The following is a 14,949-nucleotide window of genomic DNA, read 5'->3' on the forward strand; positions in this document are numbered from 1 at the left end:
GATAAGCGGCCGCCAAGGAGTGAGCCGGTGTGTACCTGGACGCCCATCCCCGGACACAAAGAACCATCAACGCACCGATGTCTGAGGGAGTCCGCCACTGGCAGGGGAAGTGGTGGTGGGTGGAGATAGGCCTCCAAACCTTGGAGGGCCTGAGATGTCCCCAGAGAGGTGGCGTCTGATACCCAACCTGACATATAGACACAGACATACAGGCACACACAGATACAAACATCCATTCCCACCCTCATGCTCTCATATGCACTTACTCCACACTCAACCAACGTGGAGACAGACATAAAGAGACGCTGTACTAGAGCTGGGCGATAGAACGATAACGATATGTATCGCGATATAACTTTTACTCGATAGAGAAATTAAGCTATCGCGATAGACCTCGCCGCTCTTGTCCTCAAAAAAAAAAAAAAAAAAAAGGTCAGCCAATCCAAATTAAGTAGCGCAGAGCCGAACCAATCACAGCCGCAGCGTCACGTCGCGTGACTTGTTACGTACAGCACAAGTGCCAAGCCGCACGTGTGTTTGTTTGGGAAGCAGCCAGCGGGTAATGGAGCCAGCGGGTAATGGAGCCAGCGCGTAATGGAGGAAATGAGTGTGCCGACTGTTACGTTTTGGTGTTGTCAAAAATCAACCGAGCGTGACCGAAGAGAAAACAGATGATGGTTCCAATGCTGGAGAGATTGTCGAACGGAAGAGCCATAGAAGTTCCGTAGTGTGAAGGTATTTCGGCTATTTCAAGTCTGACAAAAAACAGAGTAGCGTGCACTGTAAATTGTGCCGAAAGCAAGTCTGGAAATACAATAAACTGGTGCATGCGTCACACTGTGCGCCATGTTATTGTTTCGGTGAAATTAACTTCTACAATACTGTTACTGTTAATTCTACTCTCTGCAGTGTTTAAATGCTTACATATACACACAGTTACTGTCCCTCCACACATACGACTCGGTTCTGCTTCTATGCCCCAGCTTTGTTTACTTTTTCCCACCGAGGCTTCTAGACTTCTGATTGGCCAACATTTCTGCACGGTTAGGAATCTAGCGCCACCTGCTGCTTTGGCATGTTCATAGCAGCGTTTTCCTTCATTTCTGCCTTTATGTGTGGACGGGATTATTTTTTAAAACGAAAACGGAAAATCTCCGTTTTCAAAAATACCCGTGTACGTGTGGACGTAGCCTCAGTCTCTGACTGGAAGCGCTAATTCGTCATTCGGCTTTTGTCAGACTAAAGTAACTGTTAAAACTGTTTGAAAAGCTAAGCTATACAACAAGGAGAGATTGAGAATTTCCTTTTAGTTCTCAGTTTATTTGATATTGACAAAAGTTAGTCAGTTTTGTCTGATCTTCTGTAAAACAAACTAAGATTTATTTTTAGAATTAATATTTTGTTTCTAAGTGGAATTGACAATTTAGTAGTCTGTTTCGTTTGTTCTGTTTTGAAACTTAAACGCTTTAGCGGCTGCCTTTTGTGTAGTTTGCAATATTTGCCTTTATTTATCTGAAAAAGTCTCATGTTCCTTAAGTACATCTACCCTGTTGAACTTATTATGGGAAATAAATATTTAAATAAAAACAAGCTGCTGATTATTTCACATTTTACTTGTGAGCAACGGCACATTTAAATCTTACAAATATAGTTATTTGGCTTATATCGTGATAGATATCGTTATCGCCTGAAATGAAAAAAACATATCGTGATATGAAAAAATCTCATATCGCCCAGCTCTACGCTGTACACACGATCACACTCCCCAAGCGTACTCTACAAACCGGGTCTAGGTACCCTTGCCCCTGGAGGGGGGAACTGCACCCAGACCCAGGTGGTGTTACCCTTTTCCCTGCGGTGGGGGGAGGCAGACCGCCCTGACTCCGCAGCAGCAGGGAGGCCCCACACTGCAGACCGCAGTCGGACGGCCAACTCCTCCTCCTAGCCCCCCCGCTCCAGCAGGTCGCAGAGAATGGGGGTGAGAGAAGACTCCAAACCTCCCTCCACCCGCTCATTGTAGGGTTGATGCATGTGTGTTCTAAGGTGCATTTAAAACCCAGGAGGGCATGGAGCTACCTGCCAGAGAGCAGCAGGTAAGCGCAGTCCCTCCTGCTAGCCCTCAATGTCTACGTGTATTTAAAATTGAGAGGTGGGCAACGACGCCAGGGGTGGGGTGTACACCCTGATGGTACTTTGGATTCCGTGTATCGTGCCCACCCCCAAGATCCTATATGTATGTGTAATGAGAGTGTGAGTAATGTGAATGTCTAAGTTGTGGGATAAAATTGAGGCAGAGGCAGCCAGAAGGGGACGGGGGGGGTAGCCTCCTCTGCACCCTGGTGACATACCCCTATATCCAGGAATGTTTTTACTACATTGGCAGGGTGTTTGGGATCATTGTCATGTTGAAAAATGAAGGTGTTGCCAATCTGATGCTTTCCATATGGTACTGCATGATTCTTAAGAACATGACCATCAGATACTGTTCATGTGCAAGAACGTCTGGCTGCTTGGAAGTAAGAAATGAAAGGTGGTTTAAGGTTTTTGCGCAGTACTGTGAAAGCAAAATTACTGTGGGGCAAGATTGTTTTAAAGTAATACTGAAATACTGTACTCATTTATCTATAGACGCTTTCAAATGTGTCTGTTTTTCTATATTAAGTGCTGCCTTTGTCTTTTTGTCAGCTTTGTTTCATCTCTTTCGACCTCTCTACTTCCTCTGAACAGCTTTTTGATTGGTTTGTTCGCAGTGCATTATCAGAAGAGGAGAAGACGTCATTGCGTGCTGGTCTAATCACAAACTTCAACGAGCCTGTCAATCAGGTGAGCAGGGAAAATAAAGAGGGAGAGGGAAATAAACATGTTTGATCATTGTATACTGATGAATAAAACACTGATTTTGATTGAAGTGCTTTTATCAAAACCAGATAAGTTACAAAGGATCTGACTGACAGCATTAAGATTTTTTAGGCTGTCACAATGCGACTCCATAGAATGAGATTTGAAAGTGATGAAAGCTGCTAATTTTGCATACTGGGACTTAATTTGAAGTTTCTTGATAGACATTTTTTTGGGGGGCTGTGTGGGGAAGGTTACAACAAACAAATAATTCAGGAGTCAAGCAGCGTAATACATCTGTCCCAGGGGGTACGTGGAACTTGGCCCTAAATGATGGCCATCCATCTTGGTTTCTACAGGTTGTATGTCCCTGTGGGACAGCTCTCGAACATCAGGACTGATCGGGTCCATATGGCAAGCAATGAATACGATTTGGACACCATATGTCTCTCTAGTCACAGCCTCTCGTGGAGTCCAAATTTCATGAGGGTGCTTTATGCTTGTGCATGAGAGAGTGAGTGTAACTTGTGTACAAATTGACTTACTGATGCTTGTGAGGATGCAAGTTTAAATACTGAACTGTGTACTGCAAGACGTTCTGAGATAAATCTTTTATACAACCATAAGAACAAAAACTCACGCAAGCTTTTCACATTTAAAAAAAAGAAGAAAAAAAAAGAAGCTATTTGGAGTGTGTTCAAATAATATAAAGAGTTTTGATTTTTATCATAAAATGTCCATTAAGTCTTGAGGTATAAAGTGTCTTTTTCATTTTGAGCTTGAAATTAATCTCGAAGTATTGAGTGTCTTACCGGCAGTTTGTGTTGGAGTAATGAGTAGACTTGAGCGATATTTGCTCAGCTGTTGGGCTCAGTGGAAAGCCAATTTAAAAAAAAAAAAATATGAGAAGTGAAGCTGTTACCAGATCATGTGATGCACATTGCAGATATAGCTCAGGCACAAGCACTCTATTTTAAAAATCAACTTAATCCATGCAACTGATTCCCTATCTGTCACCAGATGCATGTACTATGTACACTGTGTTGACTGTAAAAAGTTTGATATTCTGTGTCCTATTTGTTCGAGCTACTTATTTTTAAAAGAGAACTACGTAATAAAATTCCCATCAAGTTTGCTCCACCTTCTGCTGTGTTTATGCTTTGCCCCTGGTCAACTTCTCTTTCCTGCATGTATTTTTTTTTTTTCTTTTTCTCAACAGATAGCAACCCAGATCGCAGTACTGATAGCCAAGGTGGCCCGTCTGGACTGCCCCAGGCAATGGCCAGAGCTCATCCCCATTCTGCTCGAGTCTGTGAAGGGTCAGGATGGCCTGCAGCAGCACAGAGCGCTGTTAACCTTCTATCATGTCACCAAAACTCTAGCATCCAAACGACTGGCGCAGGACAGGCGGCTTTTTCAGGATGTAAGTCCACAATATTAGCTGGTCCAGTGTTGATACAAAATTCTATTACAACCTTTTTGTTCTCCATTGCTTCTTATTCTTATTCTTAGTGTTTTTTAGCTGTGTTTTGCTCTTTATACATCAGTTGTATATACCTGAATAAAAGGTTATGTTAGGTAAACAGTGAAACTTTCTGGATTTTTATACGTTGCAGGTTGCAGACTCCTGCTCTCTGCAATATAACTTTTTTTTCTTTGTTGCTATTTTTTTCCTCCTTCAGAAGATTTTGAAAATGAATAGATGAATACTAAGATTATCCTGAGACTTTTTAGGTTTTGTCTCTACGAGATGCTGTTTAGCTTCTGTTAGAAGCATGTTAAATACAAGATTTATAGCAAAAATATTCCCTTGTCATACATGACTCAAGCATGGTTGACTTGTTTAGAAATGGTTATCAGCGTTTCCGTGTCTTTGTTGATATTGCGTTGAGACAAATTAACTTTTGAGTAAGTATTTCTGGTGTTTCTGGTGAACACAGCGTACATTATACAATATTTTTCTTTCATGCTTGATTTAAATTTGAGTTTAAAAAAAAAGGCCATTTGTGGAGAGAAAGATTTTAGAGGAATGAGATGATCAAGCAGAGGGAAGATGGAGACCAACAGAGGGTGAAAGGACATGAGAGCAGTGGCTGAGACCAAATAGTTGGATGCCAGGCAGAGGCGTCCTGTATGCCAAAATTTCTGCCCTTAGGCAACACAAGAAACAAAGGCAGCCTGAGCCCCCATTAAACAGCGCACTCATTTAATGATGCACTGATGACTTTGACACTGAATCTCCTCTCTTCCTCCTCTCCTCTTTTTTTCCTCTCCTCCTCCTCTCTTCTTCTAATAATCATGTGTATACTTTGTCATACAAACATTTTGCTTATGCTGTAATTATATTCTCGGATAGTAATTGGATAGTAATTCTAAGACTGGTAACGCTGCTGAAAGATTAAAAGTATCACTGTAGTGTTGGAGGGCCATTAGGGAGAGGACTAATTCAGAAATCGGGTTCGCCTTAGGACCTTACAGACCTATACTTAAAGGCACCTTAATAGTTTTTAATTTTTTTATGTTCTTTTTGATTCATGGGGTAGAAAATGCAAACGGCAAGGATGTACTAGTTTTTTTTACACAGATGTAGCACAACGAGGAATAAAAAGGAGGATAAGAAGGTAGACTACAATGCACCTGTCGACTGGAGTAGGTTGTTATATTTTTTGAATGTCTGTAACATTTGGAAACTGTGTATTGACGCTTTGATGTGATTTACCTGTTGTGCATTCACAGAATGTAATGAAACTGTAAAAACCCATATAAACAATAGCGTATTAGTCTACTGAAACACCAAGACTGAGGAAGTCATGAGAACAATATGAAGTTGTTTTCTGAACTTGGCTCATCACTTTTAGGCTCCATGGGTTGGATTAGTCTGGGATCTGAGGAATGGAAAACGACAAGCTGTAGAGAAATCTCTCCAAAGAAGAAACTTGCCAATCTTGCGGTTTCTCTAAAGAATATATCAAAGCCTATGCTGTGCTGTCAAAGTAGGGATTTCTCTTTGAACAGCCGAACATCAACTTAACCACTGATTCTCAGATTTTTCCCACTTGACTCTTGAGTGTTACCAAGAGCGCAAAGTTCCTCTGGCTAGAAGTTGCTTGCTTTCCTTGTTTGATATATGGTGTTCACAATTTTCCACAGAGTAATTTTAATGTGGGTTTGTTGTTTATCTTAATCAAATAGCAAAGACTTGACTGTTATCCCACTGCAATGTTATTGTCAATTTTGAATGAGATTTAATGGTTAGAATCCCCCCCCCCCCACACACACACACACACACACACACACACACACTTACTCTCTTCCTTTGGCAGATTTGTTGGATGTTCTAAGCAGACATTGTCACACTTGGCTGATAGAACTGAGTGCTTTTTTTCACGATTACGATCTGGGCTTTCAACGATCATTAAAAATGACTGAGCCGATTATTAGCCCCTCCCTCATTTATCCGCGACACCTTAAAGGCCGGTCCGTGAAAATATTGTCGGGCATAAACCGTCCGTGGCGCAAAAAAGGTTGGAGACCGCTAATTAAGAGGACCCGAGGGAAGCTCGGAAAGCTAAGCAGAAGTTATTTGGAGAGTGACTGCCGTTGGTTGAAAAGAGTTAAAAAAAAAAAAAAAAAAAACTTCAGTGGTGTTGCACACCATTTTACATTATTTTTTTAAAGTCATTGTTAACCCTTTAAAGCCGGTCAGAGCAGCACGCTCCGTTTTGTGTAACTTTTTTAAAATCCCTGTAGAACCTGAACCGTGTAAGCTAGCGCAATAATTAGTTTTGCATATGAAACCGGAGGAGTTGTACTTACATCTGATGCCATCAGCTTGTCCTCGGTCACGGTTTCGTTCCGCATATAGCTTTGCAAAAATTGCATAAAAAGCGCTTGCAGGAACAAAAACATAATATTCCAGAAACACGCTTTGCCGTTCCTATCAGCTGTTCGTAACACTTCCCACAGTGAAATGATGCACATGCTGTTTTCTTTGCAAATTTGCATCATAGGATTGTTTTTTGTTTTTCCTGCAGTATATAAAAATTGCTGTATCTCCAAAATAAAACTATGAAGACACTCAAAATAAATTTCCTGTGGTGGGAAACTATTTTTTGCAACTTTATTGTATTTAAAGTTTTGAGGGATAAACCTCTTAAACTTCTCCAAGTAGAAATATATGTAAACAAAACAAAAGCGATTTTCAATTTTTTTTGTAGTTTATTGCACTTTTTTGCAATTTATGTAATTACTATGCACTTAATGCATACATATTATTAAAATATGGGCTATAACAGTTGTATTGATGTATAGCAACTTGAAATGCTCCCACAAATGGCACTACAGCATGTACAAAAAATAAATAAAAATAATATAAGCTCTGGTGGACTTGGTTCTATAGTAGGTCTTAAAGGGTTAAATAAATATCGTCAAATAATCGTGATTATTATTTTTGCCATAATCGAGCAGCCCTAGGTCCATCTTTCCTTCCTGTTTGTTTGAGTGTATCACCAGCAATTGAGTTTCTGATGTTCCATGTAGGGACACGCCGATTTAATAGCCGCTCGCCAACACCGACCTTGTTGTCACCATATCAACAAATAAAATGACATTTTCTGATGTCAGTGGCTGATGTTTACCTGTGGTCACATTAATTTACTGGCAAAGTGATCCAAGATGGTGTGCTGAAGGGAAATTTTTAATGTTAATTAACTAATAAACAATAAAAACAGGTAAATAAAAACAAAAGTAGGTTCTTATACAAAGCTACACTCATATTAGCCCAGAATTTCTTGCGCATTTATGTTGAGTGAAATGACCTCAAATGCTTTCGAGACCCAGATTAACCCAGGTGTGCCTGACCAAAATGTTAATGTGTATGTTGGCAGCTGGCATCGGGCATCTACAGCTTTGCATGCTCCCTGTGGAGCCATCACACAGACTGCTTCCTCCAGCAGATCTACGCCAGAGATGAGGCTGCGGCACTCAGCTCGCTGGAGAGGACACTACTCTCTCTTAAAGGTAGCAACACTTGCACAGACACATGCACGCATGCCACAAACCTGCATTATCATGCAAAGACATGCAATCACCTATTAGCACAACATGGTAATCTAATCGTCATGATCCCACCATTTGATTAAAAACATAGATAATTGAACATGCAAACATGGAAGTATTAATATATGCAGCTACTTAGTGAAACACTAATTATGAGGAGATGTTGAATATAGTTAATTTTTAATTAGTGAAAATCCTGCATAGTGATGTTTTTTGTGCTCCTTTTAGTGCTTCGCAAACTGACAGTCCATGGATTTCAAGAGCCACAACAGAATATGGAAGTAATGGTGAGTCTCAAGTTATTTCAGCTGTGGCTGCTTTAGTACCTCTCATATTTGGGAAAAGCTGATATTTTTCTGTTGGTGTTTTGGGTCAAAAACGACTCCAATCACAGCGTGCAAAATATGGATGGCCACGATGATTGAAAGTGCCTTGAGCCTTGTCTCGGTTCAAAGAGTCCGGAGCTCTTCTCTCACTTCTAGTGTGAAGAAAGTTTGACTCCATGAAACTGTTAATTCAATTTAGTTTAAATCTGGTTTAAAAAAAATCTTTAGCATGTGCCTGGATAGGGCTTTGGTTTCCTCATGGCTCAGAGTTAATGGAATCATTTGCACAAACTGTCCCAGTTCTTTGAACTCCAGTTTCATATTCTGAGTATCTCCTGTTTGGTGAAAGAATAATAATGAATGCTGAACAAGAATAATTGATAAACCATGTTCCTGGTTATTTTTTGAAGGATTAAGGCTTTTTGAATTTGATTTTAGCCAAGAAAATTCATGCTTGGAATTTTAATGTATTTTAAGTACCAAAATAAAATGGAAAACATTTTGGTGCATTTACCTGTTCTGTACCTAAACGAATTGTATCTTGAGCACATTGTACAGTCCTATAATGCTGCTAACTATACTGACGATAATTATTTTTTTATCACTTAGGACTAAATTATCTACTAATGCAGTGAAAAAATAGATATAAACCTTTTAGGCTTACTGATTTAAAGCTTTCAGGTGCTACTTAACATTCAGTGAAGGTAAGTGCTCTTGAGGGTCTGAAAAAAAATTACCTGAAATCGCTATACTGTATATGTAGGCAAGTGAAAAGAACATAAATGAATTCCATGTAAAACTGTGATGAGCAGTATTTCTTATTTTCCTGGATTTATGCTTTTTTCACCTAAAGGATGCCAGCACTGGTATAACCTGTGGGCTGAAATATATAACAATATAGCCTCGGACAGATGTGACCTCATCAGATTTTTCATTAAAAAAACAACAACAACAAAACTTCTCAGTTTTTGTTTATCTTCTGTGAATTTTAACTCATAGTAAAATGTACATTTGTTACATAGTCATACACACAGTGTGATTAAATTGACAGATCCCAAACTGTTGTATTTTTGTTCTCTGGTCTTTTTTTGAAAGCACTGAGTAATCATCTATGGTACAGGCTGGAAAATGTTAGTGAACCTCTGTGTTAATGACTTCCCCAAAAGCTATTTGGAGTCAGGGTTTCCAATTAAGTAGATTAGATTGGAGGTGCGGGTCGTATGTTGTTGCACTCTGTGAAAGTAAAGGCAGTCAGTAACAACTTTGACATTAAAGATATGCTTGAAGCTATCCAGAATTGCTGGCTATTAGTAATTTATGATATACATATATATAGGTTCTGTCAATCTATTAAAGCCAGAACAACTGAAAATTAAAAATAAATGTTAGTTGCCAAAGGGGAATTCAGTTTGTCCTTTTGTCTTTGATACAATGTAAGTCGTCACAAAAGGTCAACGAGTCATTAACATTAAAAATGTGGTCTGTTGTTGCTGTGCCGTTTCTGTCTTTGTGCTTCTGCTGTTATGTTTCTGTCATTTCTGATTTTTATTGCTTTATTTGTTTTTTCCTGCTTTTTTATGCTTGTAGATGGCAAGGACATTTTTATGACAGAAAAAAATGTTTACTGCGCCCTGTTTCTCCACTAATGAGACGACAACTTAGCCTCCAGGCTGAAGGTTATAAGATGGTCACAATATTTTCATTAAACGGATGTTTGCCTCATGCTTTCACTGGTTATTCCAGCTCATTGTAGTGTTTTAAAGTAAATATTTCATATTTAATTTACATTGTTGCTTTTCTTAGTAATTACTACTTTAATAGCTGTTTTCATTCTCCTGGTGCTGAATAAACACAGGAATATGCCTACCTTGAATCTACTTAGGCAACCATGTTTTAATATAACTCACTATGTTAAAATCAAGTTCTTTAAAAATATTAATATTAGGCTCCAAGTGTGCACTGGAAGAAGTTCTGTAATCTTTTAAAAATAATTAGGCGTTGAAGGTTCTCACAGAAACAAGTAAACAACATAATGCCATTATGACTAAGCACAGAGTAACTATCTTAAACTGTTTAATGCTGTATTTACACTTGGAAAAACAGTGGTTCGAACCTGACATGACAAAAAGGATTGCCATTGTGTGCAATGATCTTGTTGCCTTTCAAATGATTGCTGAAAAGATGGGGACCAGGTCTGCAACTACTCACAGTGAGGTGCAGTCTTGCGATTGAATGGGGTCAAATTTGCAATCTGCTTGTGATAAGTAAAATTGGCAAAATCCTTTGTAAACGTGTTGCCGTCTACATACGCAGAAGTTCACATTAACTACCACATTAATTACTTACATTCAGAGTCCAGCCAGAGTCTTGTAGATCTCAAAGAGAATTCCCTCCTCTGATAGGGATGTAGCTGCTGTGGGTGGAGATTGATCTACAGAATGATATGGGCACTCAGCAGTCTTGCTTTTACAGTATATAGGAATATAATCGGAAAACAACCAGTTAGCAACCATTTGAGTCGACTCCCCTGTTGCACAGAGATGCGTCATAGCCAAGTTGTGCTTATTGGAGCAGACTGTCTCACATTGATTGCAATGTGTTGGCAATGGCAATTATTTGAAAAGCTGTCTGAGAGTGATTGCAGTGAGTCTGAGTCAGACCCTTGATTGTTTGGAGACAAAGGAAAAAGTTTCCTTTTTCCAAAATTTTATTCCTTTCTTTTTATTGGACATAACTTAAAGTTAATGTTGGGGGAAAAGAGCTGATTCAGAGTGGGTAATGTCTCTTAAATCAATTAAAAAAACACTTAATAAGAAATTACCTTTTTTTCTGAATAGAAAACTTATAGTTATTCACTCTTTTGCCACGTGTTAAACTTTTTAAACCTCAGCTCAAAAGACTGATGGGCAATTGTCACTACCACGCGGGCGGGCGGCATGGACACGCAAGTTTGTGAGTATGATAACTCAAGAATAAGTGCACTGAGGAGTTTCAATTGATGTCATAGGTGTGTCTATTAGAAGGCTGAGGGGTAGCACTGGCAGTTGCCAGTATTTTTTAAATTGTATCTAGTAACAGGAGTCTAATTTAAATTGTTTTGAATGTTTTTAGCTACTGCTCCATGTTTTTTATTGAAGTTTGTCAGAGAGTTGTGATGGTTTATGGATGTGTCATGCTTATGTGTTGATTAGTTCTTTAAGAATTTGATGAGTTGTCACCTCTCATTTTGCTCTTCCTTTGATGATGGGTGTGATGATGAAGAAAACCCTTTTAATTCATATTGCATGATCTAATTTCCAGTTCCCTTTCAAGGTCATGTTTCTGTCAGGAACTGAAATGAAGTGTCTGTAGGTTACTGGGTTGCTTGAGTTGCTTCATTGATTTTGATAGCTGATGTGTGTCAAATGTTCTATAACAAAATAATAAGAATCATGCTATAAGATGAGCCTGATATTATGTGTATAAAGGACACCTTTTATATGCTATAACTTATGTTGATTGAGCACCTTTTCACATAATAATAAATCTGTAACCCTTGAAAATTTCTAGTTTTCTTTCAGATTTTAAGTCATCAGTAACAGATAAACTAATGCTGCTCGTTCCTGTCAGTCTACATTCTAGACATTTAATTTGTACTGTTTTGCTCAGGCATTATTATTACCCAACAATAGCTATGAACCAAAAAAGACTTCTTTTTTTTTAATATGTTGTGACACTCTGTTTTAACTAGGTCCTCTTCTTATGAAGTTATGAGGGCTCAAAAATACTGAAAAAATAAAAAAATGAAATACAGCAAAAATTCAACCCATTCATAGCTTGATGTTATAATTCTGCATTGTTTTATTAAATATACAAAAGTTGGTATAAAAAAAACAAAATAAAACAGTTAGCCACTTATGAAGTGGTCAGGAACTGACTGACTTTACATAGAATGATCCTAAAAGGCTTGGTTAGTTGGTCTTGCTGTAGTGCTCACTGAATATAGAGACTAATTTCTTTGTTCTCCTCATACAATAGTGTGGATTTGTTTTTGCTTCCAAGGAACAAAACGAAGTGGTGTTGAGCAATAGTTCTGCAGGCTTTGTGAAGGTCTTTGAAAGTTTTTCTTTGGACACTTTCTTTTTTGGTCATTTTCAGTCCAGTTCAGTTCAGTCCTTGTACCTGACCATTTTCAGAGGAGGTATTTTTGTTAAAGCCACTTAACGCTGACCTCTGAATCATTCAAGCTTTAAAAAACACCTAATTCAAGGGATCAACTAGTGTTGTGCTATACGAATAAATTTGATTTTGATTTGAAGGCTGCAAGAAAACTTGCATAAGAGTTCAGGCTGTGTTGGAGAATAAATGTGGTCATCCCAAATGTTGACCTTCAAGCTCATTAGAAGTGTGCAAGCTCCCTTTTTTGCCTTATAGACTACATTGCCATTTGTGTACATGTTTTAATATATTGCTGTTCCCATTTCCCTAGCAAACTTTTAAAGGAACAAAGCGGTGGACTGATACTTTTGCACATTACTATATGCCATTGATTTTAGTGTCCAGTGTATTCAAATTCCACATTTTCAGAAGAATGAGCTGTGCAGCCATCTCTTCTAAGTTGGCACTTCCCCTGAACTCTGCTTAGTGTGTCACAGCTCTATGGCATCGTTTATGGAGTTCATACTTGTGGTCCCATTAAAAAGTTGTTTTACAATGAATCTCTTTACACATGACATGAGCGTTCTGAAAAGATTACGTTTGTTTTCTTCTCACCACAGTGACTGCATTATTGCAGAACTGCAGTGAGTTGGAAAATACTGTCTCTAAGAATAAAGAACATTGTCACTCTGCACACAGGCTGCCACAGTGATGAATTGTAAAACTCATTTTGCAGTTGATAATCTTCCTGGCTTGATTGTCAAACAATCACTAAAAGAGTGAGGATGCAATAGAATTTCAATAGAGCTTGTTCGACATAGACAAAAAACACTAAAGCTGGATGAATAACATCCAGGAGCTTTCCAGCATCTTGGTGTCACTCCATTCCAAAATGTTCTGCATTAAAAAAAAAGGCACATTCACTTGTGCCATTGTAAAACTGGTCTGTGCCCATATACCTGATCACAGAGCTAAAACATTCACTACTTAAATTGCCACTTACTGCCTTTCCCTTAGATCTTTTCTCAAAGCGAACTAGCCTATTTGACACTCATCTGCCTTTTTCATCTCCTACTTCTCACACTACTGCTGACATACCCATTTGATGACTATCACTCTGTATCCATTTTCCATCTCTGTTCATTTTGCTGACATTTGTTTGCTTTTCTCCTCATCCTGTGCATTCTTCCCTGGCATTGCTATTAGCCTCATTTCCCTTCCTCTTTAGTTCTAGAATATTTTTTGACATGGCTGATTTGATTGAAAATTATTTTCCACCCCCTTTTCACAGTTTGTAATTTCCTACATGCTCCATTTTGATATCCTCCCAATGCACCTTGCCTATACCCCTCTGTCTAAATCCCACCATGAGCATATCGAACGCTTGCTGTGAACCGTGTTCTCTGTAATTTTCCACACTGTCTTCTGTGCTCCACTTGTGACCCCCCCCCCCCCCCCCCCTGTTTCTTCACTCACTCTTCTTAGGACCTTTAGTTGTTGACTAGACTGTGTTGGCTGAACGCGTGATTAATGCCACTGCTGTTGACCTCAAGGGTGCACATTATTGCAGAACTAAACAGTTGTGTCTCCATCTATCATCTAATTTCCCATGCTAAGCCATGACTATACCAGGCTACAGAAAATTGATTCTCTTTCATACCGAGTAGCTGGCACCTTTTTATTTATATATATATATATATATATGTATACTCCTGAGTAAAGCTGCAAGCATCCCCACCTACACAGATACCAAAAGTTATTCCCTTGTCAGTATATATCCCCTGGAGCAATACTAATGAAGCCATCATCAGTAATTCAAATGCAAAAATGTCAGAAATTAAACTTTTTTTCACCCTCTCTTCCTTTTTAGGGCTTCCTGAATGCAGTGTTTGAAAGGCTAAAACAGTTCTTGGAATGCTGTAAGTATATGTTGTTTTCTTTTTCCTCAAGTATATGATTGTAGGCTTCACACTTCAGTAAACGTGTTAGTGGTGCTTCATGTAGTGCACGCAGAAGGCATTTCCTGAAAAGTCTCCGATAATTTATAATTTCTGAAGTTAGGTGGTCGCATTGAAAATGAAAAGTTCAGAGAGAGTCATCCTAACGAGCCTTGTTTTTCATTAATTTATATTCTGAAGTATTGGAACATGTCTAATTACAAGTTTTTTTTTTTAATTAAAAAAATAGTTTGAATTAAAGACATCCTAATCTATGAATATTTTATGTCTTGAAAAAATTAAAAGACATAATGAATTGTCTTTGATAATCACGTGCGTGCGCATGTGAACATACAGTAAGTTCACGGAATAAAAAAAGCACGACATAATCCCACCTATCAGCCGCTCCTATCCTATTATTTGCCTCTTTTCCTTGATATTATGTTGCTTTAGTTGTGATGATAGTTCTTTACTGTGTCGTTTTTCAACGTTTTCCTGACCTGTAGTTTTATATTCTGGTTATGAGCAGCAGTTGAATTTAAAACAGTATTTCTTTCACTTCACAAACTTTTAAACTCAAAAAGACAACATTGCTATTTAACAGTGTATTTAACGAGTTTCAACAGTGCTGCTCAAAACAATCTGAGGGTGAG

At 38.6% G+C, this 14,949-nt stretch overlaps 1 protein-coding gene across 1 annotated transcript in view; it reads left to right on the forward strand.

Moving 5' to 3' along the window:
- Positions 1-14,949, forward strand: part of ipo11 (importin 11) — a 125,447-nt gene that overhangs the window by 18,986 nt on the left and 91,512 nt on the right. Inside the window, exons 4-8 of the mRNA XM_004547195.3 lie at positions 2,751-2,823; positions 4,058-4,261; positions 7,725-7,857; positions 8,125-8,183; positions 14,230-14,278. Of these exons, the coding sequence (XP_004547252.1) occupies positions 2,751-2,823; positions 4,058-4,261; positions 7,725-7,857; positions 8,125-8,183; positions 14,230-14,278 (518 nt within the window). The remainder of the gene's footprint in view (positions 1-2,750; positions 2,824-4,057; positions 4,262-7,724; positions 7,858-8,124; positions 8,184-14,229; positions 14,279-14,949) is intronic.

Source organism: Maylandia zebra, linkage group LG12 (genome assembly GCF_041146795.1).
Source record: "Maylandia zebra isolate NMK-2024a linkage group LG12, Mzebra_GT3a, whole genome shotgun sequence".
Taxonomy (NCBI): Eukaryota; Metazoa; Chordata; class Actinopteri; order Cichliformes; family Cichlidae; genus Maylandia; species Maylandia zebra.